At 44.9% G+C, this 25,766-nt stretch overlaps 1 protein-coding gene across 5 annotated transcripts in view; it reads left to right on the plus strand.

Moving 5' to 3' along the window:
* The first annotated feature begins 3,217 nt into the window (after window positions 1-3,217).
* CTPS2 (CTP synthase 2) overlaps window positions 3,218-25,766 on the plus strand; it is a 414,745-nt gene continuing 392,196 nt past the window's right edge. The window contains exons 1-4 of one of the 5 annotated variants that reach the window (XM_040338655.1): window positions 3,218-3,604; window positions 6,094-6,152; window positions 16,877-17,082; window positions 20,366-20,536. In XM_040338655.1, coding sequence (XP_040194589.1) covers window positions 6,109-6,152; window positions 16,877-17,082; window positions 20,366-20,536 — 421 coding nt within the window. In that variant the 5' untranslated portion in view covers window positions 3,218-3,604; window positions 6,094-6,108. The remainder of the gene's footprint in view (window positions 3,605-6,093; window positions 6,153-16,876; window positions 17,083-20,365; window positions 20,537-25,766) is intronic. The other 4 variants (XM_040338654.1, XM_040338656.1, XM_040338657.1 and 1 more) reach the window with 4 other exon arrangements.

Consider the following 25,766-nt stretch of genomic DNA (forward strand, 5'->3'; position numbering starts at 1 on the left):
TCTCCCTGTCAGCGTAAACGGAGGAAAGCCGGTAAATGGCACTTCCTGGTTCACGCGATGATCAGCTGTGATTGGTCACAGCTGATCATGTGGTAAGAAGCCTCTGTCAGAGGCTCCATACCACGATTGGAGTAACACACCGCACCTCCGTTCGCCACACTGCGCGCCCCTCGCCGTCTCTGTTATCCTGTTCGCGTCATATGACTAGGGTGACCACATTTACAAACTGCCATTCAGGGACACCCCCCCCCCCTTCCTAAAAAAAGATAACTTTTTATAAAAAAAAAATTGTGACCCCCCCCCCTCCATGGTTTTTACCGGTACATCCTGGGACCTGTAGTTCTTCACTAGTTTTTATTTTAATTCTGCACTGATTGTCTTTGAAATTACCCCTGCCCCCTATTAAATCCAATCTGGGGACAAAACCAGGGACAGACTTGGTCCGGGGACAGTGTCCTCAATCAGGGGACTGTCCCCTGAAACTGGGGATGTCTGCTCACCCTACTATGTATACATAAAACAGACTCGCTGTAGAATAACATGTCATAATTACCCGGAGCACTGTCATATTCTTGGAGAGGTTATGGTTCTGCGGTATGGTGCCTGCCCTCCATGCGCCACACTCTGGGTTCAACCCCCGGACGGTCCATGGGGCCCAGCGTCACTTGACGTGGCCATCTCTCCCCCATTTTAAACCTCAAATCTACCCTTTTTTTTTTTTTTGCCCAAATTCACAATACTTCCACAAAATACTACTAAATCACACCTTTTCACAACAAAAATACGCACAACAACAATTCGCACGCTCGGGCCACGTGGCTCACAAACAAAATTCACCTCCTTTTTTTACACCCAAATACACCTTTCTTTTAGTGCTATTGGATCATTTATTTTTTGCGCTATAAAAAAAAAAAACATGCTATAAAACTGCACTCATTACTGTCTAAATGTGACTGGCAGGGAAGGGGTTCACACCAGGGGGTTAAATATGTTGCCTAGTGAGTGATTTTATCTGTAGGGGGAGGGGACTCACAAGGGGAGGAGACCCATGTCTGTTCCTCTGTAGTACTGGGAACACATATCCGTGTCTCCTCACCTCACAGGACTGTGGATGTATCCATGGTCCTGCCGTCATTGTGGGCAATGGCAGGTGGGTGCCCGGCGGACATCGCGCCCGCCGGACACCGGGTCCCGAGCGATGCCGCGCCCACCCCCCCAGGCGGCCGGGAAGCCCAGGGAGATGCCATCTGTGGACGTCATATGACAATGGGCGGGTAGGAAAGTGCCTAAAAGAGGTGGTGACATGTCGACAAAAAAAAAAAGAAGGGGGGGGGGGCATACTCCATGGACCACAGGGTAATTTTTCTGCAATCGCCTTTCTTTGTCTCCTATCTACCTGTCACCTGCCCTCTGAAGAGCGATCACTTTTCAGAGGGCCAGCAAGGTCTGGTGTCGGTGCAAGCGTAGATGGGTTTTTCAGAGGCCTTTTCCACATGTTTGTATCCATGACTTATAGTTAGGGTGACCACATTTCCAAACTGCCATACAGGGACACCCCCCCCCCTTTCTAAAAAAAAGATAACTTTTTATAAAAAAACATTGTGACCCCCCCCCCCCCCATGGTTTTTACCGGTTCATCCTGGGACCTGTAGTTCTTCACTAGTTGGGGGGGGTCGCATCTTCAGCTCTGAGGGGTTCATGGTGGGACCTGTAGTCCTTCACTTTTGGGGGTCACATTCCCCCCAAAAGTGAAGGATTACGAGTCCCAGCATGAACTCCTAAAATACAAAGATGTGACCCCCCCCCCCCCAATTTGAAGGACTACAACACCCAGCATGAAACCCCTGAGATCTAAGGGTGTGATCTCATAGATTTCACAGGTGTATGCTGGGACCTGTAGTTCTTCACTCTTTGGGGGGGAGGGGGTCTCACATCTTCAGCTCTGGGGGGGGGGGGGTCATGCTGGAACCTGTAGTCCTTAACTTTGGGGAGGTCACACCCCCCTAAAGTAAAGGACTATAAATCCCAGCATGAACCGATGATATCTAAAGATGTGACCCCCATCCCCCTCAATTTTGAATCTCCCAGCATGAACCCATGAGATCTAAGGGTGTGACCCCATAGATTTCACAGATCTATGCTGGGACCTGTAGTTCTTCACTAGTTTGGGGGGGTGTTACATCTTAAGCTCTGAGGGGTTGATGCTGGGACCTGTGTCAGTTTCATTCCGGGACACTGTATTGTCCCAGAGTGAAGGTGCCCGGGACAGACCTGCAGAATGCGGGACTGTCCCGGGCAATCCGGGACACGTGGTCACCCTAGGCCTGCTGTGCTGATAATCAATGTCCTGATTATCAACACAGACCCCCCCCCCCCCCTAAAAGGGAGAGCCGCAGATCAACTCTCCCTGTCAGCGTAAACGGAGGAAAGCCGGTAAATGGCACTTCCTGGTTCACGCGATGATCAGCTGTGATTGGTCACAGCTGATCATGTGGTAAGAAGCCTCTGTCAGAGGCTCCATACCACGATTGGAGTAACACACCGCACCTCCGTTCGCCACACTGCGCGCCCCTCGCCGTCTCTGTTATCCTGTTCGCGTCATATGACTAGGGTGACCACATTTCCAAACTGCCATTCAGGGACACCCCCCCCCCCTTCCTAAAAAAAGATAACTTTTTATAAAAAAAAATTGTGCCCCCCCCATGGTTTTTACCGGTACATCCTGGGACCTGTAGTTCTTCACTAGTTTTTATTTTAATTCTGCACTGATTGTCTTTGAAATTACCCCTGCCCCCTATTAAATCCAATCTGGGGACAAAACCAGGGACAGACTTGGTCCGGGGACAGTGTCCACAATCAGGGGACTGTCCCCTGAAACTGGGGATGTCTGGTCACCCTAACCTATGGTGGCAACCCTAACTACAGTGTCGTCCCTCTTTGTCATGTTCTAAACTGGGACATTATTGAGTTTACCAACAACATGGACCATAAACTGGGTACACGTGAAGGGTCAATGCAGCAGTACAAAAAAAAAAAAAAAACACAATGCATCCTGTAAGTGGAAAACTTCATTTAATTTCTCTGCCTTGGACGTGTGTACTGTTCTGATATCAATAAAGCTCTTACAGAACAAAACAAAAAAAAACCTTCCTGAGTAGGGGGCGTGCCCCATGTGCTGTAATATTTTTACACTTTTGCAATGGAGTCTGGCGCCACCTGCTGGCCGTCTGCAGCTGTCAGGCGCTTCTCATGCTGTGTGTGATGCAGTGAAGGAGAGCCGGGCCCCACACTCTACACTCACTCAGCTCAGGGGCCACAACACAACGAGCTGACTCGGCTGCTGCACTGAGATCCGGACAGGCTGTAACCAGTCCCCCTCAGCTGACTCCAGGTACAATCGTGACTTTACTGCGGGACATCCGGGGGCTCAGCAGGATTGGGACTGTCTCCTTGTGTATTGTGCCTGGCAGTGCAGGGGTTAAGAGTTGTTGACAGTAAGGAGGGGGCCATGCAGTTATTTTGGCAGCTGATTGCTGTGTGGAGCAGGCTGTCATTGTGATCAGGACTTCCAGTGACCTTTAAAACTTCCATGTGGACCTTCCAGGTAAGATGGGGGGGGCTGCTTCCTTCCAGGGACATCATGCTGCTACACCAGGGCAAGTCCCAGCACTGCCTCCCTATAACACCATCCCATCTGACTGCATTACCAGCAGATCCCAATGTATGACAGATCATAGAGATCCATTAGTAGTGATGTAGGCAACCTATCAGACTGAAGTTTACTGACACCACACCCACAATTTACTGGCAGGTCCAAAAGTTACCGATTTCGATTTATGTGCAAATTTCATTATTTAGGTGACAAACAAGTACAGTATGCAAATAGCAATGTGATATTAAAGCGGGAAATTTTTTTTTTTTTAAAAGTCAGTAGCTACAAATACTGCAGCTGCTGACTTTTAAAATAAGGACACTTACCTGTCCTGGGCGTCTGCGATGTCCTCACCCAAAGCCGACCCGTCCCTCAGCTCCCGAGTGGAGGCGCCGGTGTTCTGCCGATAAGTGCCCCCCCCCCCCTGTACTGCGCATGCGCGATACTTGCCTCCGAAAATAGCTGAACATGCGGCGCCTGCGTGGACCTCGCTGTAAGTGGCCAGTCGGCCTCACGTCCGCTCGCTCTGCCTCCTGGCTCTTTTTTTAACATCCTCCATGTCCACGGGGATGGTAAGGAATGAGCCTGGATGTCAGAAGCGTGCGCAGGCGCCGTCTAGAGCTACATATTCGGCAATTTTCGGAGACACCGTCGTGCCTTGCTTAGCACAGGGGGGGCATAATCCGCCGGGGCCGGGGGGAACTTTTTCGGCAAGACACCGGCATTGCTAGCAAGGGAATCGGGACGCGAAGCCTTGCGGGTTCACAGCCTGGTTCCCTACTGCGCATGTGCGAGTCGCGCTGCGCGTTCTGAGTGGTCCCTGCTGTCTTCTGGGACCTGTGTCTCCCAGAAGACAGCAGGGGTGACAGAGGAGGGGCCGGACATGGCGTAGATCGCCGCGGATACTGCAGCGATCTATCGCTGGAAGTGGGAGCAAATACCTGTATTAGACAAGTATCTGCTCCCCCCTTCCCCTAAAGGGGGCCAAATGTGACACCGGAGGGTGGGGGGGAATCCGGACAGCGGACGTTCAATTTTTAGGTGCAACTCTGCTTTAAAACAAAAAACATGTTTCTTATTTTATTTTTCATATAGTAAGTGGCTCAGGGACAGGACTCAGGAGGGCAAGACATTAGAAGGGGCGACACAAACACACACGGAATTGTCTCGCAGTGACACTGAGCCCTGATCTGTGTTTTTGTTGCTCCTCAACCGCTCACCTACAAGTGCACACAATGGGGGAGATTTAACTGGAACACACAGAACCTGGTGCAGCTGTGCCTGGTAACCAATTAGCTTCCAAATTCAGTTTGTTCAATTAAGCTTTGCCAATAAAACCTGTAAGCTGATTGGTTACCATACATAGCTGCACCAGATTCTCTGTGCTCCAGTTTTAGTAAATCCCAGTCCTCCAATGTCGCAGCATTACCATGACATGCCGAGTTTTACAGGTGGCACTATCTGTCTGATTTCCCCATGTAAGGCTCGATTCACACCTATGCATGTTGCATTTGAGCGTTTTTGCAATGCTTTTTGCGGTGCTTGCGTTTTTACCGCGATTTGCGTTTTTTTAGCCAGTAATTATTATTTTTTTACATTTCCTTTAACATTCAGCTATGAACAGGTTGAAAAAAAAAACGCAAATCGCTGCAAAATGCGTTTTGGATGCAGGTCCATTGAATTCTATTGCATGCAAAACGCTGCTTTTTGCATGAAAAAAAGTCCCTGACCCTTTCCAAAAACGCAGAGGCACAAAAAAGCATTGATGTGAACATGTTCCATAGGAAACCATGTTAAAAAATGTCCTTGCATTTCTGCAAAATGCACCAAAAAAAGCATTAGTGTGAATGGAGCCTTAGGGCTCTTTCACACGTCCTTTCAGTTTTTGTGTCCGCTCCGTCGGCTCAGCGGGGATCCCCGCTGAGCTCTCGGGGGATAGGGCGGTCCCCGCACACTGTGCAGGGACCGCCCTGTCTCAGCTCCGCTCTGCCCTATGGGGAACCGGATGCAGACGGACCATCTATCCGTCTGCATCAGTTCCGTTCCGCCGGACGGAAGAAAAATAGGGTTTTCTTCCGTCCGAAAACCGGATCCCGACGGACGCGTAATGAACGGACAGGCGGAGCGGACGTGTGAAAGAGCCCTTAGTGAATGGGATTGTGCTATAACCAGGAGCCAGACACTTGGCTTGCAGTTTGCAAATCAGTCCATCAATGCAAAATTGTTATTCAACAGAAAAAAAAAAAAGAGGTACGGAAAAAAAAAAAAAAATGTAATCAGGAACCCTCCACCAAAAAACATCTATAAAGTATGAGGCAGATGTGTCGCATTGCCATTTCTTGCAAAGAAAAGTGAGAAAAATTACTAAAATGAAATGATGTATTAAGCTTTCCTATGTGCTTCATTTTATGTTTGGAAAACGTACTTTTGTTGTTTTACAGTGAAGAGATCAGTCAATGATTGGAAAGAAAGTTGTGAATTTTTTTACATGTGGAAAAAGGTAATATGTCCGGTCAAGATAATTCTCACATTCACTTATCTCTCTTTCTTAGGGCTCTTTCACACGGGCGGACCGTATGTCCACTTTTTCATCCATCCATTTACGGATGAACAAGGGACATACATTGATCCCTATGAGACAGACGGTCCGTGTTCATCCGATCCCCCCATAGGGGAGAGCGGAGATCTGACAGGGCGGTCCCTACACAGTGTGCGGGGACCGCCCTGTCATCCACCGACTGATCCCTGCTGAACCTGCAGAGAGAGGTTCACGGGGCGGATCATCACAGATCCGTCCCGTGTGAAAGAGGCCTTAAAGTGGAATTCCAGGCTTTTACTAACTAAGCTTAAAGTGGAGCTTCAGTCATTTTTTATCTTTCCATCTATTAAATCTTCTGCCCTTGTTTTAACTTTGAATAGTAAGGCCCCTTTCACACTTGTGCGACTTGTCCTATGATTTAGGACTGCAAAGTCGTATGACAAGTCGTTCCCATGATTTCCAATGACAACCATTCATATTAGGCCGTCTTCAAAATAGTCCCTGCACTACTTTGGTCAGACTTTGATGTAAGTTGAGGTCCATAGACCTTAATGCCGCGTATACACAATCGGTTTGTCTGATGAAAACTGGACCGTTTTCATCAGACTAACCGATCGTGTGTGGGCCCCATCGTTTTTTTTAACCATCGGTTAAGAAAACTAGGAACTTGTTTTAAAATTATCTGATGGTTAAAAAAACGATCGTCTGCGGGGAAATCCATCGGTTAAAAATCAACGCATGCTCATAATCAAGTCGACGCATGCTCGGAAGCATTGAACTTCATTTTTTTCAGCACGTCGTTGTGTTTTACGTCACCGCGTTCTGACACGATCATTTTTTTAACCGATGGTGTGTAGGCACAACTGATCATCAGTCAGCTTCATCTGATAACTGATGGAAAAATCCATCAGACCGTTTTCATCGGATGGACCGACCGTGTGTACAGGGCATAAGTCTCCCTGAAATCGTGGCAAAATCGCTGAACTTTTGTTGAAGTCCCGATAAAAATTGCAGATCGCATTAAAAATGCCATAAATCTATCCCCTATTCTATAGACGCTATAACTTTTGCGCAAATCAATAAATATACGCTTATTGCGATTTTTTTATTTTTTTTTACCAAAAATATGTAGAAGAATACATATCGGCCTAAACTAAAAAAAAAAAGTAATTTTTTATATATTTTTTGGGTGAATATATATTATAGCAAAAAGTAAAAAATATTGCTTTTTTTTCAAAATTGTCACTCCTTTTTTTTTTTTTTGTTTATAGCACAAAAAACAAAAACTGCAGAGGTGATCAAATACCACCAAAAGAAAGCTTTATTTGTGAAACAAAAGGACGTAAATTTTGTTTGGGTGCAACGTCACACGACCGCGCAATTGTCAGCTAAAGCAGTGCCGAATCGCAAAAAAATGCTCTGGTCAGGAAGGGGGTAAAATCTTCTGGGGCTGAAGTGGTTAAGTAAGCTTTATCTCTAGAAGGGATCGCAATCCCCAACAAGACTCATGTGGGTGAAACTCAGGGCTTTTTTTCAGGGGGAACTTGGTGGAACTCAGTTCCACCACCTCTGGCTCAGACCCTTTGGTGCCTGCTCACCACAATCACTTGTAAACACAGAAGTCTGGTTTCTGTGTTTACAATGCAATCCTGGTATTTAATGCCCTTTTAAGACCCTCCTACTGTTAGTGAAATTTGACTGACCACACCCACTATTTGATGTGATTTGGAGGGTGTGTGTAGGGGGAGGGGTTTTGTGGGGTCGTGGTTAAGTTCCAGCACCTATTGTTTGAGAAAAAAAGCCCTGCTGAAACTAATTTTGCTTGTTGAGTGCATAGCAATTTTCTGTGAACTGAGTTGGGCAACAAAGTGTTTTTCTTTTTCTTTATCGTACATCACGGGACACAGAGCGGCATTCATTACTATATGGGTTATATGGAGTACCTTCAGGTGTAGACACTGGCAATCTCAAACAGGAAATGCCCCTCCCTATATAACCCCCTCCCATAGGAGGAGTACCTCAGTTTTTACGCCAGTGTCTTAGGTGTTAGTCATGGTTTAGCTTGCCTCCGCATCCTTGGGATTAGGTGAGCTACCGGTTCTGTCCAAAAAAGCCTCAGCGCTAAAGTGGTCAGTAACCGGACCCCAAACCCTTGGGGTATAGCCCATAATGCTTTTCTTTTTAGAGAGCTGGACCCTGGGCCCAGAACTTAGAAACCTTTGGGTACCTAAAGTTTTCTGTTGCCAGGGTGCTATATGGGCCCAGGACAGTGGATCCTTCATAGGAACCCAGGGCCTGAAGGTCTAGACATCCCCACGGAGATGGGGGAAGATTGGGCCTCTTGCTTGGCAAAGTCCTGCGGCATGGAGCAGGTAAGTGAGGGGAAAACTTGCGGAACTTGGTTCTTAGCAGGTTTTTTTCTGGGGGGTCACAGGGGACATGCCTAAAGTTATGCACTGCATCTGGCAAACTAGTCACATATCATAAAGATAGGATGGCTCTCTATGTATTATTCCCCATAAGATGTGACCTCCCTTGTAGTGTTGGAAAAGCATTGAGTGGGGCCTGTGTTATATAAAAATATATGTGTGTGTCAGAGAGCTTTGCTTACCTGCAGGCCTCCAGGCGATGCTCCATTCAGTCTTCCTCCTCAGAGCCTGCAAGCAGGCAAAACGCTGACCTCCTCATGGTTGCAGGCTGCAGGAACAGAGAGGTCCCTTCCTCCCAAAATCCCCCCCCCCCCCCTCCCCCTGTCGGGAGGGGCATTTCCTGTTTGAGGTTGCTGGGGGGGAAGGGCGGGTCAGTGGCTTAAAGGAAGGGGCGGCCCTTCCTTGTTTGTTCCATCAATACTTTGGAACTGAGGAGAAAGACCAGAGCGGCAGCACGGGGCGCCGAGGACACACAGTGGCCAGAAAGGATATTGCAGTCTTCAGAGGACTGTTTTGTCAAGCCTAGAAATAGGCTGTTTCTTTTCCATCTCATAGTTTTTCTTTGCAATACTACTCAGGGGGACAGAATGTTTTTTCTTTCCTGGATTTGAAACAAAAACGAAAAAAAAAAAAAAAAAAAAGTCATCTAGGGGAGAGGAAGCATTTTTTTATCCCCCAAACAGGTGTTTGGACAATTAACTTTTATAGTTCCAAATACCAATAGGTAGCAGGTGTACCTCGGTATTGTACCATGGTATGCCGCTGTTTTCCCTACAGGGAGCCTTGGGGCCATCGGGATCTGGGGCTGGAGCTGACGCGGGTCAGTCCAACCCTAAGATGGTCACGGAGGAGGTATTACTCACCTCTTTAGAAGAGATGCAGAAAAGCATGGGAAAAATGATATCCGCAGCTATGCGGGGCAGTAAGCGGAATAGATCTCCGTCGCCCGAGCGCGGACCCTCAGAAGAGGAGGTCCTTTCCTCAGGGGAATTGGACGACCTCTTGGACACGGACCAAGTAGGTTCAGGGATCGAAGACCCGGATACAGAGGAGTCTGGGGCAGTCTCCCTGAGGGAGAGCTGGTGGATTCAAGGATTGTCGGACTTGGTCCATAGGACATTCAACTTGCCAGTACCAGATCTCCAGGTATCGACGGTTTCAGCTTTGGGCTCACTGAGGGCGCCTCAAAGCAATGCTGTGTTTCCGATCCATCCTCTATTAGAGGGAATTTTGTTCCAAGATTGGAACAAGCCAGATAAGATCTTCTTACCACCTAAAAGGTTCTCTGTCCTATATCCTATGGAAGAAAAATTTTCCAAAAGATGGGCTACTCCTGCAGTGGACGCAGCCATCTCATGTGTTAACAGATCGTTAACATGCCCTGTAGAAAACATACAGGTGTTCAAGGATCCAGTTGATAAGCGCTTGGAAGCACTACTTAAGAACTCCTTCACTACTGCAGGGGCAGTAGTACAGCCAGCTGTGGCTGCGATTGGGGTCGCTCAAGCATTATCGGATCAATTTAAGCAGATGCTTAAACTTATTCCGGCCCAGCAGGCAGAAAAATTTTCGGATGTCCCTAAGGCCATATGTTTTACGGTAGACGCAATCAAGGATTCTATCCAGCAAGCGTCACGTTTATCGTTATCCCTTATCCATATGAGAAGACTCTTATGGTTAAAAAGCTGGGAGGCTGAGCCCCCATGCAAGAAGCTCCTGGTAGGGTTCCCCTTCCATGGAGGACGACTCTTCGGAGAAGACCTAGATAAATACATTCAGACCATTTCAAACGGCAAGAGTACTCTCTTGCCAACTAAGAAGAAGGTTCAGGGACCTGCGTTTAAACGACAGTATTCCCCTGGGCAGGGGCCCTCTAATGCCAAGCAGTATCGACGGCCTCCTGCAAAAGCAAACTTCGGCTTCAACAGCAGATCACAAGGACAGGCTGTTAGAGGCAAAAGGCAGTGGTTTCGCAAACCAGCAAAACCAGCCCCCAAGCCAACCTTATGAAGGGGCGCCCCCACCCACGAAGGTGGGGGGAAGGCTGCGACTCTTTTCAGAGATTTGGGAAGCCAGCATTCCCGACGAGTGGGTACGGTCTTCCGTGGCCACAGGCTACAAATTAGATTTCCTAAGGTTTCCTCCTCCTCATTTCCAGAAGTCGAGGATTCCAAACGATCCGGAAAAGGGAGCCGCATTAAGATCGGCATTAGATCATCTACTTTCCCAGGAAGTAATAGTAGAGGTACCAGTCCTGGAACAGGGGCTGGGTTTCTACTCCAACCTATTCGTCATCCCAAAATCCAATGGAGATGTCAGGCCAATTTTGGACCTAAAGATGGTAAATGCATATCTAAAGATCCGCTCATTTCGGATGGAATCCGTGCGGTCAGCAGCTGCCACACTCCAGAAGGACGACTTCATGGCGTCCATAGACATAAAGGATGCCTACCTTCATGTTCCAATTTATCAGCCACATCAAAGATATCTACGCTTCATGGTGGCTTTGCGTCACTTCCAATTCGTGGCGCTTCCCTTCGGGTTGGCTACGGCCCCCCGGGTGTTCACGAAGGTCCTAGCTCCAATCCTAGCCAAACTAAGGATCCAAGGGGTCACGATCCTAGCATACCTGGACGACCTCCTAGTCATAGATCACTCGTCTCCCGGCTTGGAGCGAGCAGTGGCCCTCACGGTCCAATACCTCGAGAGGTTCGGCTGGGTCCTAAATCGAGAAAAGTCAGCTTTCCAGCCCACAAAGCAGTTGGAATATCTCGGCATGAGATTAGACACAGAACAACAAGGAGTGTTCCTACCTCTGAGGAAGGTAAAAGCCATCAAGGAATTAATCCTACTGGTTCTAAGCAAGAAAGAACCGACTATTCGCCTATGTATGAGGTTACTAGGCAAGATGGTGGCCACATTCGAGGCGGTACCATACGCCCAGAGCCACACTCGCATCCTACAGGCAGCCATCCTGTCAGCATGGAGCAGAAGGCCACAGGCCTTGGATATCCCGTTGCCGCTCTCATCAAGAGTCCGACAAAGTCTGTGTTGGTGGTTAGACCCTCAGAATCTACTTAAGGGGAGGTCTTTCAGCCCAGTGGCTTGGAAGATAGTGACCACAGACGCCAGCCTGACGGGCTGGGGAGCAATTTTGGATGGTTGCACTCGCCAAGGTACTTGGGCAAAGCCAGAGAAGCAGTTGCCCATCAACATCTTGGAGCTCAGAGCTGCTCGACTAGCCCTCAGGGCTTGGACGTCAAAATTGCAGGGGTTCCCGGTGAGAATTCAATCAGACAATGCCACGGCCGTGGCATACATAAATCACCAAGGGGGAACCAGGAGTCAAGCCGCTCAGAGAGAGGTGAGCTTGATTCTTCTATGGGCAGAGGCTCATGTGCCCTGCATATCGGCAATATTCATTCCAGGAGTGGACAACTTTCAGGCGGACTTCTTAAGCCGCCAGACTCTATGGCCGGGGGAATGGTCTCTGCATCCACTAGTCTTTCAAGCACTCTGCCAAAGATGGGGAGTGCCGGACGTGGATATCATGGCATCGAGACTCAACAAGAAACTAGACAGGTTCATGTCCCGCTCAAGGGATCCGATGGCCTGCGGAACCGATGCGTTGGTTTGCCCTTGGCATCAGTTCAAACTTCTTTATGCGTTTCCCCCGCTCCAGTTCCTACCCCGCCTGCTGCGCAGGATCCGGGTGGAGCACATACCAGTCATCCTGGTAGCTCCAGCATGGCCCAGAAGGGCATGGTACTCACTAATCTTAAGGATGGTAGTGGGAGACCCTTGGACTCTTCCTCTACGGCCAGACCTGCTATCGCAAGGTCCGATCCTCCACCCTGCCTTACGGCATCTAAATTTGACGGCCTGGAAGCTGAATCCCTGATTCTCAGGGGTAGAGGTCTGTCTCAGAAAGTAATCTCTACCCTAATCAGAGCCAGGAAACCGGTCTCTAGGGTGATTTATTACAGGGTCTGGAAGGCCTATGTAGGCTGGTGTGAGTCCAATCGATGGCTTTCTCGCAAATTTACCATCGATAGAGTATTAAGTTTTCTCCAGCTAGGAGTGGATAAAGGATTGGCATTAAGCACAATCAAAGGACAGATTTCTGCTCTGTCAGTGTGGTTTCAGCGGCCGCTGGCCACCCACTCGCTGGTTAAGACCTTCCTTCAAGGGGTCTTACGTATTAGACCTCCAGTTAAATCCCCGCTTTGTCCGTGGGATTTAAATCTTGTTCTGTCAAGTTTACAGAAACAACCGTTTGAGCCGTTGGCTGATATTCCTTTGGTTCTACTGACAAGGAAGTTAGTATTTTTGGTTGCCATAGTTTCCGCAAGAAGAGTTTCGGAGCTGGCAGCCTTATCCTGTAAGGAACCATATCTTGTTTTTCATAAGGACAGGGTCGTTCTCCGCCCTCATCCTTCCTTTCCTTCCGAAGGTCATATCCAGTTTTCATTTGAACCAGGATTTGGTATTACCATCCTTCTTCCCTAAACCTACTTCCAGAAAGGAAGGGTTGCTGCATACCTTGGATATTGTCAGGGCCATGAAGGCCTATCTTAAAGCTACAAAGAAGATCCGGAAGACAGATGTGCTGTTCATTCTACCGGATGGGCCCAAGAAGGGGCAGGCAGCTGCAAAGTCCACCATTTCTAGGTGGATTAAGCAATTAATCACTCAGGCCTACGGCTTGAAAGGGTTGCCTCCTCCAGTATCATTAAAGGCTCATTCTACTAGAGCCATGGGCGCCTCCTGGGCAGCACACCACCAGATCTCTATGGCTCAAGTTTGCAAGGCGGCAACCTGGTCTTCTGTCCACACGTTTACAAAATTCTACAAGTTGGACGTAAGAAGGAATACTGATACTGCCTTCGGGCAGGCAGTGCTGCAGGCTGCAGTTTGAGACCCTCGGATTCCGGGGGCTCCTCTTGTTCGAGTTAAATTTAAAAATTTTATTTTTCTCAACTAAGTTGGATTTATTATGATTTGAGTATATCTCTAAATTAAATCCTTTTGTCTTGGAGATGTTCTCCCTCCCCTCATTGTAAGCATTGCTTTGGGACATCCCATATAGTAATGAATGCCGCTCTGTGTCCCGTGATGTACGATAAAGAAAAAGAGATTTTTAATACAGCTTACCTGTAAAATCTTTTTCTTGGAGTACATCACGGGACACAGAGCTCCCACCCCTCTTTTTGAGGACCATTTTGGGAGGCATACTGCTTGCTACAAAACTGAGGTACTCCTCCTATGGGAGGGGGTTATATAGGGAGGGGCATTTCCTGTTTGAGATTGCCAGTGTCTACACCTGAAGGTACTCCATATAACCCATATAGTAATGAATGCCGCTCTGTGTCCCGTGATGTACTCCAAGAAAAAGATTTTACAGGTAAGCTGTATTAAAAATCTCTTTTTTTTTTTGTATGTAAGTTTGTCTTTAACCACTTAACGCCCGCCGCACGACTATTTACGTCCGCAAAATGACACGCACAGGCAGATGGGCGTATATATGCGTCCTTGCCTTCTAGCGGGTGGGGGGTCCGATCGGGACCCCCTCCGCTGCGTGCGGCGGGCGGATTCCTTCGGGGAGCGATCCGGGACGACGGCGCAGCTATTCGTTTATAGCCGCTCCGTCGCTCCCCGGAGCTGAAGAACAGGGAGAGCCGTATGTAAACACGGCTTCCCCGTGCTTCACTGTGGCGGTTCATCGAGCGTGTCATCCCCTTTATAGGGGAGACACAATCAATGACATCAGACCTACAGCCACACCCCCCTACAGTTGTAAACACACACTAGGTGAACACTAACTCCTACAGCGCCACCTGTGGTTAACTCCCAAACTGCAACTGTCATTTTCACAATAAAGAATGCAATTTAAATGCATTTTTTGCTGTGAAAATGACAATGGTCCCAAAAATGTGTCAAAATTGTCCGAAGTGTCCACCAAAATGTCGCAGTCACGAAAAAAATCGCTGATCACCGCCATTAGTAGTAAAAAAATTTTTTTTTATAAAAATGCAATAAAAATATCCCTTATTTTGTAAACGCTATAAATTTTGCGCAAACCAATCGATAAATGCTTATTGCGACTACGTATCGGCCTAAACTGAGGAAAAAATAAATTTTTATATGTGTTTTTGGGGGATATTTATTACAGCAAAAAGTAAAAAATATTGTTTTTTTTTCAAAATTGTTGCTCTATTTTTGTTTATAGCGCAAAAAATAAAAACCGCAGAGGTGATCAAATACCACCAAAAGAAAGCTCTATTTGTGGGGAAAAAAGGACGCCAATTTTGTTTGGGAGCCACGTCACACGACCGCGCAATTGTCTGTTAAAGCGACGCAGTGCCGAATCGCAAAACCTGGCCTGGGCATTTAGCTGCCTAAGGGTCCGGGGCTTAAGTGGTTAAACTTAAAGCTATTTTTTTTTTTTAAGATATTTTTATTATCTCTTATCTATAGGTATGCTAAAGATGCCAAGAAGTAAAGATCTGTTTTAAAAAGGAGTGTGGATATCTTTTCTGTTTAAAATATTTTATTTAATTTTATAATTATAAACAAAATTCCATTAACAGGGCATATACAATAATATAATAGAAATAGACATTCCATTAACAGAACATGTACAATAGTATAGTAGAAAAAGGCGTAGTCATTCAGGAAAGTAACTCTTATAAATGTAAATGAAAATAGATAACCTAGCGTATTGTAGGATAAGATTATGTAACATGAAATTTCATAATCATAGCTTCATGGCAGCCATTTGATGACAAGTAATGAGAAATTAAGTTGATTGAAATAATATAATATAATTATGTCATCTATGAAGAGAATAGAATTGAATGAACCTATAAAAAAATATAAAGTTAATGTGTTGTAGAATAGCTGGGGGAATAAATTAGGTTAAACCAGGGCCAAGTTCCTTCGCTTGGCTTGGCTTTATCTGGTGCGAAGGTCAAAAATCCCAACCATTCAAAGCATCTTCTATTACAGTTGGTGTGAAAGACTCACCCGGGACATCCCCGAAACCATCTTATGGCTAAAATCATCCTATGTCCACTAGGGGCATAGGATGACTGAGGAATTATATCTTGGACTACCTGAGATGGGATTATTATGTAATTATTATCCACAATATATTCCAGGATATCTGTAAAGAACTATTTACTGTTTGTTGATTCTGAACTAAACGGGTTAATTCTAAGAGTGACTCATTTATCATGTTGGGACACATACTGGGGCAGATTCAGGTACCGCTGCGCACTCCTTACGGAGGCGCAGCGTCCCGTTTTTGCCCTGCGCCCCCGCAAATTAACTGCGCTACGCTTCATTCACGAAGCAGTAGCCACGTAATTTGCATTGGCGCTCCTCAAAAATGCCCGGCGTAAGGGCGCCTAATGTAAATTATCCCGTAGGGGGCGGGAATCATTTAAATTAGGCGCGTTCCCGCGTGCATTGCGGCAAATGACGTCGCAAGGACGTCATTTGCTTCAAAGTAAACGTGAATGGCGTCCAGCGCCATTCACGATTCACTTACGCAAACAACGTAAAATTTAAACTTCGCGACGCGGGAACGACGGGTATACCTAGCATTGGCTGCCCCTGCTATTAAAAGGAGCAGCCTTACGCGAAACCCGACGTACGCAAACGACGTAAACTGCGTACGCAGGGCTCACGTAGGGTTGTGAATCGGCGTTAGTATGCAATTTGCATACTATACGCTGACCACAATGGGAACGCCCCCTAGCGGCCAACATAAGAATACAGACTACGATATGACTGGCATATAAGCCTTATGCTAGTCATATCTTAGGCTGCCGTCGGCGTAACGAGGTTCCTGAATCAGGAGCATTCGAAACGCCGGCGCAAGTAAGCAATTGCGCTGCGTAACTATGGTTGCTTCTAGTATAAACCTAGTAGAGGGGATAGGGCACAGAGGGGAGAGAGAAAGAAATGTCCAGGGGGACCAATGGTTAGAGACTAATGTGAAGGTTATCATAGTAGCGGGGTGGATAATATAATCTCTCAGGGAGAAATTAGTGTCCAAACCAGGGGGTAAATAGTGTTTGATCCAAGGTCTCCATAAGAATTCAAAATTAGAAACTTTATCTAGTAGTATAGCTTCAGTGTTAGCATGTGTCATCGATTGTGTGACTCTTTGTTTGACTGACTGGATATCTTTTCACATTTGTATATTATCTTTACCCCCTGTAATATTTATTTTCTTTTTTTACATTCCAGATTTATTTTTCAACGTTTCTACACGGTACATAGAGAACCAATGAAGTACATACTGGTGACTGGTGGTGTCATCTCTGGCATCGGAAAAGGCATCATTGCAAGTAGTATTGGCACAATCTTGAAATCCTGTGGGCTGAGAGTAACTGCCATTAAAATCGACCCATACATTAATATTGATGCTGGGACCTTTTCACCTTATGAGCATGGTATATACTCACTAATAAATATTCATTTAGAAAAAATATATCATTTTATATGTATTTATACAATATATTTACAAAACATAGTTATACAAAATTAATTATATAATCAGTAATAAATATAAAGTATGTCCTCTGATGACATCTGATATGTCATTTTTCAAAATGAACAAAGAGTGCAGCCTGGCTGCTCCTGATACCTCTATATAGGTCTTTAGTTATTACTAGAGGGATCAGCAGTAGGGGAAATGAGGTCCTGATTCCTTATATTTACCCAACATGTCAAGCTATAAAATTGTGTGTGCCTTTAAAACGAACTTTCAAGAGGTTGTAAACCTCAAGCCCTGTACACACGGCCCAGAATCCCGTCAGGAAAAAAACGTTGTTTTTCCTGACGAGATTCTTGGAAAGACACAGACACTTCATTCAAATGTTCGCTGTGCATGCTCTCAAAAACCTTCCGGCAACAAATGTCCAATGGAGGATCATCCGATCATGTGTACACAAGTCCATTGGACTAAAGTCCAAAGTACAAACACACATGCTCCGAACCAATGTTAAACATCAGACAGCAATAGCAGAAGTTGCCCAAAGGGTGGCGGTAAAAAGCTTAAAAACCATGTGATTTGGTGAATGTTGTCTGAAAAAGTTCTGCCGCCTGTATGCATACCTTCGGACCAAAATCCACGGAAAGGTCAGATGGAAGTCCGATCGTGTGTATGAGCCTTAACCACTTTAGCCCCGGACCATTATGCAGCTAAAGAACAAATCCACTTTTTGCGATTCGGCACTGCGTCGGTTTAACTGACAATTGCGTGGTCGTTAGACGTGGCTCCTAAACAAAATTGGCGTCCTTTTTCCCCCACAAATTGAGCTTTCTTTTGGTGGTATTTGATCACCTCTGCTGTTTTTATTTTATGCGCTATAAACAAAAATAGAGCGACAATTTTAAAAAAATTCAATACTTTAATTTTTGCTATAATAAATATCCCCCAAAAATATATAAACATTTTTTTTCTCAGTTTAGACCGATACGCATTCTTCTACATATTTTTGGTAAAAAAAAATCGCAATAAGCGTTTATTGATCGGTTTGCGCAAATGTTATAGCTTCTACAAAATAGGGGATAGTTTTATGGCATTTTTATTAATATTTTTTTTTTACTAGTAATGGCGGCGATCAGCAATTTTTCATCGTGACTGCGAAATTATGGCGGACACTTTTGACACCATTTTGGGACCATTATAATTTTCACAGTAATTAGTGCTATAAAAATGCACCGATTACTGTGAAAATGACACTGGAAGTGAAGGGGTTAACCAATAGGGAGCGCTGAAGTGGTTAAGTATTCCCTAGTAAGTGATTCTTACTGTGTGGGGGCGTGGCCTGGCCTGACACGTCACTGATCGTCTGTTCCGCTGACAGGGAACAGACGATCAGTGACACTGCCACTAGGAAGAATGGGGAAAGGTTTGTTTACACTTACCTCTCCCCGTTCGTCAGCTCTGTTACCCGATCGCGGAACACCAGCGTTGATCGGGTCTGCTGGTCCCGCAGGCACGGTCACTGAGCTCAGGACCAGGTTGCGCGTGCCGCCAGCGCGCACGGGACCCACGGCTGGGCATGAATATGCGTAAATGTGCCCAGCCGTGCCGCTCTGCCGATGTATATCGGCGTGAGGCGGTCCTTAAGTGGTTACGGGGGGAAAGTGGCATGGTCTGAATCCCTTTAGAAGTGATTTCCCTTTGGGAGTATCTCACCAAAAACAACATTTTTTGTTGCAGGGGATGCCCAAGATCTGACTTATATCTTAGTGCAGACTTCTGGGAGAATCAATAAGCCATTCACACAATCGGCAAATTACAATTCTGGGGGGTGTTCTGTAAACCACCATTTTTAATAGCATTCAATTAAAACATGACTTGTGTAGCAATTGTATATGCTATAAAAGAAACTGTTTGCTTTTTTTTTTACCATGAAAATAGAGTTACACTTTAAATGCTTGGGTATACCTTTTATTATTTGACACTTTTTTCCAATAAACTTCAAATTTATCACATAAGGAAACAAAACTCCCCTATGTGATATATCTTTGTTACAGGTTCTCTCTTGTAAAAAAGGGGTCTATTAGACCAGTGGTCATCAACCCTGCCCTACAGGACCCACTAACAGGCCAGGTTTGCAAGATAACTGAAATACATCACAGGTGATATCATTTGCTGCTCAGTGATTGCAGTATTCTAAACTGCATCTCCCCATGGTAATACATAAAACCTGGCCTGTTAGTGGGCCCTGTAGGGCAGGGTTGATGACCACTGTATTAGACCACTAAAGTTTCATCTGCCCTCCACTGAAGCTAATGGAGTGCAGATCACACGTCATCAGCCTCTTCCCTGGCCAGGGAAAGTGACACCTGAAACCGGAAGTGAAATTTTACACACTTCTTCTGGGTTCTCTGCAGGTAGGGGAGATCAGCAAACCGACATTCACTGGTCTCCCTCCTCTCTACCTGCTGATACCTGCCATGTGGGTCCCAGGCCCTCATGTGGTACAGCAAATCCCAGGCAAAATGGTAGGAGGAAGTCGAGCAGGGGGGCACACTTCTGGGGATCAGTGAAAGCGTTCAAGTGGCTGTACAGCCACCTAATTGCTTTCATCAGAAAGCTGGCAGTTGGCTTGTTAAACATAAACACACTGCCACTGACATATGTCATAAAAGGGTTAAAGCCCATTTAAAGGGCCACCAGTGAGGGCATATTTCACTCTAGGTAGAGGTCATATCTTACCTGAACTTGCCTGACTTATGCTCTTTCTGTATATATTCTTACAAGTCCATAAAGATTGGAGTGAAATAGAGGACATTGTCTTCCCTAAATGCAGAGACTCAAAGGATAAATGGAGCCCTGTGGCTGGGTACATACTTTAAGGTTCATTTATTATACACTGCCGTGGTATACAAACAGAGGCCTATCCCATTCATTAAAATTGGGCTGGCAGATCCCCAATGAGTTCTCTCTTTGTAACATACCTGTCGGCTGCAGAGACCAGAAGCCAGTGGAGGACGGAGAACATTTGTAAAACCTCTTGTGCTTTATAAGTTTGTGTTTGTTTTATTTTATACCGACGAGGCTATAAATGGGCTCCGTAGTGTCGTAGTGCACAAAGGACCGCTTGTGATCACTTTGACTCTAGCATCCATTCTTGTCAGGCTTCTCCAGATGGCCTGTTAAAGTATAAATATACGCTGTTATCTTTATATTTTCTGCCATGTTGTTTTCTTGCTTTCTAGGAGAGGTCTTTGTGCTGGATGACGGGGGAGAGGTGGATTTGGATTTGGGGAATTACGAGAGATTCTTGGATATCAGCCTTTACAAGGACAATAATATCACCACAGGGAAGATTTATCAGCATGTAATCAACAAAGAGCGGAGAGGAGATTACCTGGGGAAAACCGTTCAAGGTGAGCTGTGCTATGAGTGTCTTAAGCCTGGTACACACTAGTCGTTTTTTTGTTTAACACAGCAGGGTTGAACGGAAAAAAACTCAGTCCTCCCAGCCATTGGCTGAGAGTGCCGATCGGTTGGCAGACCTTTTTCGGTCATGCCCCTTCGACAGAAGCCAGCCGAACGGGCCAACTCACGGGCCGAATGCCGGCCGGTTTCTATTGAACCAGCAGATGCAGTCCAACATTTGATCCCTGTGTACCAGGCTTTACCTGTATGCAATAATGGGATACTTGCTGCAACTAAACATAATTGAACTAACAAAATCTAATATGAAAAAAAGTAATCTTGTAAAATATTTATTTAGGCTCACCATACATGTTCAACTCTTTAAGATCGATCAATGCAGTATAAGGGACTGCCTGTTTGGAGATAAATGAATTGTTAAACCTTTCATGGCCTGATGTCACTGATTCCTAGATGCAAAAATGGGAAAAAAAGAAAAACCAACTGGAAGCCTGATATCTACCTAAACATGAGGGTACCTCCCATATATGACGTTAGGGTGTGTTTACAAGATGCATACTGTCACAAAGAAGAAAAACAAAATTGTGCACACCCAAGGGTTAACTCCTCATTATAATTTATTCAAATAGGTCAAAAAAACATTACATAAATCTCCATTAACATCTAAGGAAATTGAGCCTCCCCACAAGACCGCACCACCCTCCAACCACCTGAAAAACCCCACCCCTCCCTCCCAAATGACAAGAGCCTGCTAACAAACCAGCCCCCACCTCCCCCTAAAATAGATGGGACCACTGAACTATTCTCCTGCAGAGATGGAACCAGGAACCATATACTCCCCCCTAGAAAACAAGATGGTGCCCCGAGACACCAAAAACCACATTGGGCGAAAGCAATAGCTGATCCGAGCAGGGAAGAATGGGAATCGTAAGCTTGATGTTGCCGTGACGACCGTGGCTTGCATGTTTCGCACGCATGTGCCTTGTCAAAGTCACGGCAACATCGAGTTTACGATCCGCCTAACATCTCAGTTCTCTTTGCTTTCCGGCTCCGACCTCTGCTTCTGGCATTGATGTCCAGTGTGCCATCCAGGACGCATGGTCTCAGCCAGCCTGATCAGCTCGCTTGAGTGTAACCTCTAGTGGCGCGCACTGCAATACACCTCCCGCAGCACAGCAGGTTGGATACCCATGATAAAGCCTCCGGTCGCATCATCCAGACCTGTGCTTCCTCGCCCAGATACTCTCCCTGTACACCGGGTCATTGGGTTATCCATTACAGGATCGGGACTGGGAGCACACTTGTTGATGTTAACCCTTTGTCATCTGGAGCAATGTTGGTATTGTATATACAATTTTTCAGAGTGCTTCAACAATGACAATAAGTTTTCTTTTATTATGTTTTCTTGATCACTTTATTCTCACCTGTCAGTCGTTTTTTAACATTTTAGCGTGCACCCAATAAATAAACTTGATTGAGCACATTATTGGCCAAAGTTCTTATTATACTGGTCCCATCGAGAGCTGCTATTGTCTATACTAAACCAAAGCTGACTATGCTGGCCATATCAGATGCTTACAACATATGTTGGTTTGTCACTGAGCCAAAATGTATTTCTGTATTTCAGGCTAGGCAGACAGTGATCCATACCACTATCAGTTATTATTATACAGGATTTATATAGCGCCAACAGTTTGCGCAGCCCTTTAAAACTTGAGGGCAGACAGTAGAGTTACAATACAATTCAATACAGTTGATGATGATTGACTGCTGCATATGTAAGCTATCTCGGAAGCTTTAGGTAGATTCTAAAATCTTAAAAAAGATTTACAATGGTAATGTGTGTTCAATGTTTTTTGATTTACAGCTTTCATTAAAAGAATACCTACAAACCCTGCCTTGATGGTCCTCGTTTTGGCACTTCTTAAAAACTGTCTCCCAATTGTGCTCATGCATTGTCACGCAACTTAGTAGGGTTTGAGCTTGCTTTAGGACCCTTTCACATGGGCGATCCAATCAGGTCCACCTGTCAGTTGACCCATGTATTCCTATAGACCGTCGGGTGTAAACGGACTTGTGTCCATATACACCCGCCTACCTACCTCCAATCTGATCTGGTCCGCTAAAAAAAAATGGACAGAGATCCCTTCTGTTTAGGTGGATTGGATTGAAAGGCAATCAGGTGTAAATGGGCAGATAGTCCATCTACACCTGCCCGCCCATAGAGTAGAGCGGGCTATGTCCGTGTTCGCACTGCATAAACAAAGCAGACAGACCTATCATCTGGCTCTGGCTCTGCTCAGCATGGGATCAGCAAACAGATTCTCCCCACCTCATCCAATCAGAAAATGCTTTCGCGTTCACTGAAAATGGCACCTGTGCTGAGCAAGAGACCTCCTGTCTTCCCAATGCAGCAGGGCAACTGTTCAGCATGGACCTGGAAGCAAGTGGGGACTATTGGAGTAGCGGTGCCTATAACAGTTATTTTCACCTTCCATGGGGATCCCATAGGTAGTTACAGTCCAAGTTGTAAAAATGCCATAGCTAAACTTCAAGCATTGTGGATTTTATACATCCAGCAATAACCCTGGAATAGTTTTTTTCAGCCGGCGGCTGGCTTTCTTTTAAAATCGTTCTGAGCAGCTCATGATCCACTGGAACACTTTCATAAGCGGTGGGAAGGGACATCCTCCCCCTCCTACTACTCGCCGGTGTCTCTCGGGCTTAGACCCCGTACACACGGAACTCGACGGGCAAAACACATCGCTTTGCTCGTCGAGTTCCTTGTGAAGCCGCCGAGGATCTCGGCGAGCCAAGTTTCCTCATTGACTAACGTGGAAATAGAGAACATGTTCTCTATTTGACCCGACGAGATCCTCGTCGGCTTCCTCGGCCAAAAGTGTACACACCACCGGGTTTCTCGGCAGAATGCGGCTCCGATCGAGTTTCTGGCTGAATTCTGCCGAGAAACTCGGTCGTGTGTATGGGGCCTTACAGTTTCTGCCAGCTCGCCCAAGGAATGATCCGGCGGTGCTGCCAGCTGGTCACATAGGTGATCAAAGAGTAGATCGACTTTGATCACCTATGGCCTTGGAGGACCGGAGTGACATCATGATGTCATTTCCGATCCAGGGTGGAAGTAACATATTTTTTTTTTTTTAAAGCAAAAGATGAAAAAAAAGGTTATTGATCTTTTGTTTTTAAAGGTAAAGAAGAGATTTGGTGTCTTTTGGACCCCAGATCTCTCCATAGAGTGTTCAAAAACTCACATGCGATGTATAGCCGCAAATGTTAGAGTGAGAGCAATAAATCCAGCGCTGGACCTCCTCTGTACCTGTAAAGGCATTTAAAATGTCGCCTATGTAGATTTTTAAGTACCATAGTTTGTCGCCATTCCTTGAGTGTGCGCAATTTTACCCATTTAAGAGCCAAGATATATATATTTTTTTTACATTTGTTGTTCACATATTTAAATCAGTATGTTTTGCTAGACATGGTTACATAGTAGGTGAATATATATATATATATATATATATATATATATATATATATATATATATATATATATATATATATATATATATATATATATATATATATATACACAAGGCAATGGAGGAGAACTGCACACGGTATATAACGAGTGCCGGCAAACAGGTCTTCCCACCGACCATATATATGAGAAAAAGTTCAAGATTTGCTGCACTTAAAATCGTTTTATTTTTCAAATCTTCTCGTAAAGGTTACATACCAGACTATTCAGACATGGATTATTCAGACATGGATGTGCGTTTTGGGCTTACATGCTACCGCCCTTCTTCAGATCAAGTCAGAACATATCTCATATGTTCTGACTTGATCTGAAGAAGGGCGGTAGCATGTAAGCCCGAAACGCACATCCATGTCTGAACAATCCATGTCTGAATACTCTGGTATGTAACCTTTACGAGAAGATTTGAAAAATAAAACGATTTTAAGTGCAGCAAATCTTGAACTTTTTCTCATATATATATATATATATATATATATATATATATATATATATATATATATATATATATATATATATATATATATATATATATATATATATATATATATATATATATATATATATATAATTTATTAGCAGAGACACTAACAATTTTTTGGGAAAAAATACACTTTATTGAATTAGAAAAAAACAAAACAAACTATGCCCCAATTTTTTTGTATAATATGAAAGATGATGTTGCGACGAGTAAATAGATACCTAACATGTAACGTGTTTTAAAACTGCGCAGACTCGTGGAATAGTGGCAAACTACGGTACTTAAAAATCTCCGTATGGGTATCTATTTACTCTGTGTAACATCATCTTATATATTTATACACAAAAAATGGGGTATATACAGTGCCTTGAGAAGGTATTCATACTCCTTGAAATGTTCCACATTTTGTCATGTTGCAACCAAAAATTGTTACGTATTTTATTGGGATTTTATGTGATCGAGCAACTCATTGAGAAAAATGCTCTGGAGGCTACACACGATCGTTTTTAATGACCAATTAAAAAAATTTCATTTTTCTCGTCATGAAAAACGATCGTGTTTACGTGGCATAACAGGTTTTCTTCTAAGCTTTTGGTTGTGAGTGTCACCGGCGCAAAATAAAATAAAATGGAATAAATATAAATATAAACCGTGATCTGCTGCAGTACTGTGTGCCCTTGGTAGGGGTTTAATAGTGCATAAGGAAAAAATGTGTTACTGCGCTGATCTATTTATCCAGAGGGTTTAGTCTCTGGAAGTGTGGGCTGTGGATTAATAGAATACACCCTCAACCGTAAGTGTAATATATATACCAGGGCCACAATGTGCCCAATCTTAGATGTGGATCTCCTAAATACAAACAATCTATAAAAATATGTAAATTAAATTTGAATCATGCATATGTGACACAGTACTTTTAAACTAGAATCACAAGTATGAATTAGTGTATCGACATACACATCACTCAGTATGCCACAGTGCTCCTGTGAAAGAGTGGCTATTGTTGCTGCTACTAGCCAGCTAAATAGTGAAAACAATACAGGAAATAATATATAGAAAATATTATATAAAAAACACACAATGTGCAATGTGCCGACTGCACTGTGAATTGTCCAATAACTGATATTGGAAACAAATAATCCCAAAAAAACTCAAATAATAAAAATATATGTAGTTATCAAACAACCAA

This window comes from Rana temporaria, chromosome 2 (assembly GCF_905171775.1).
Source record: "Rana temporaria chromosome 2, aRanTem1.1, whole genome shotgun sequence".
NCBI lineage: Eukaryota > Metazoa > Chordata > Amphibia > Anura > Ranidae > Rana > Rana temporaria.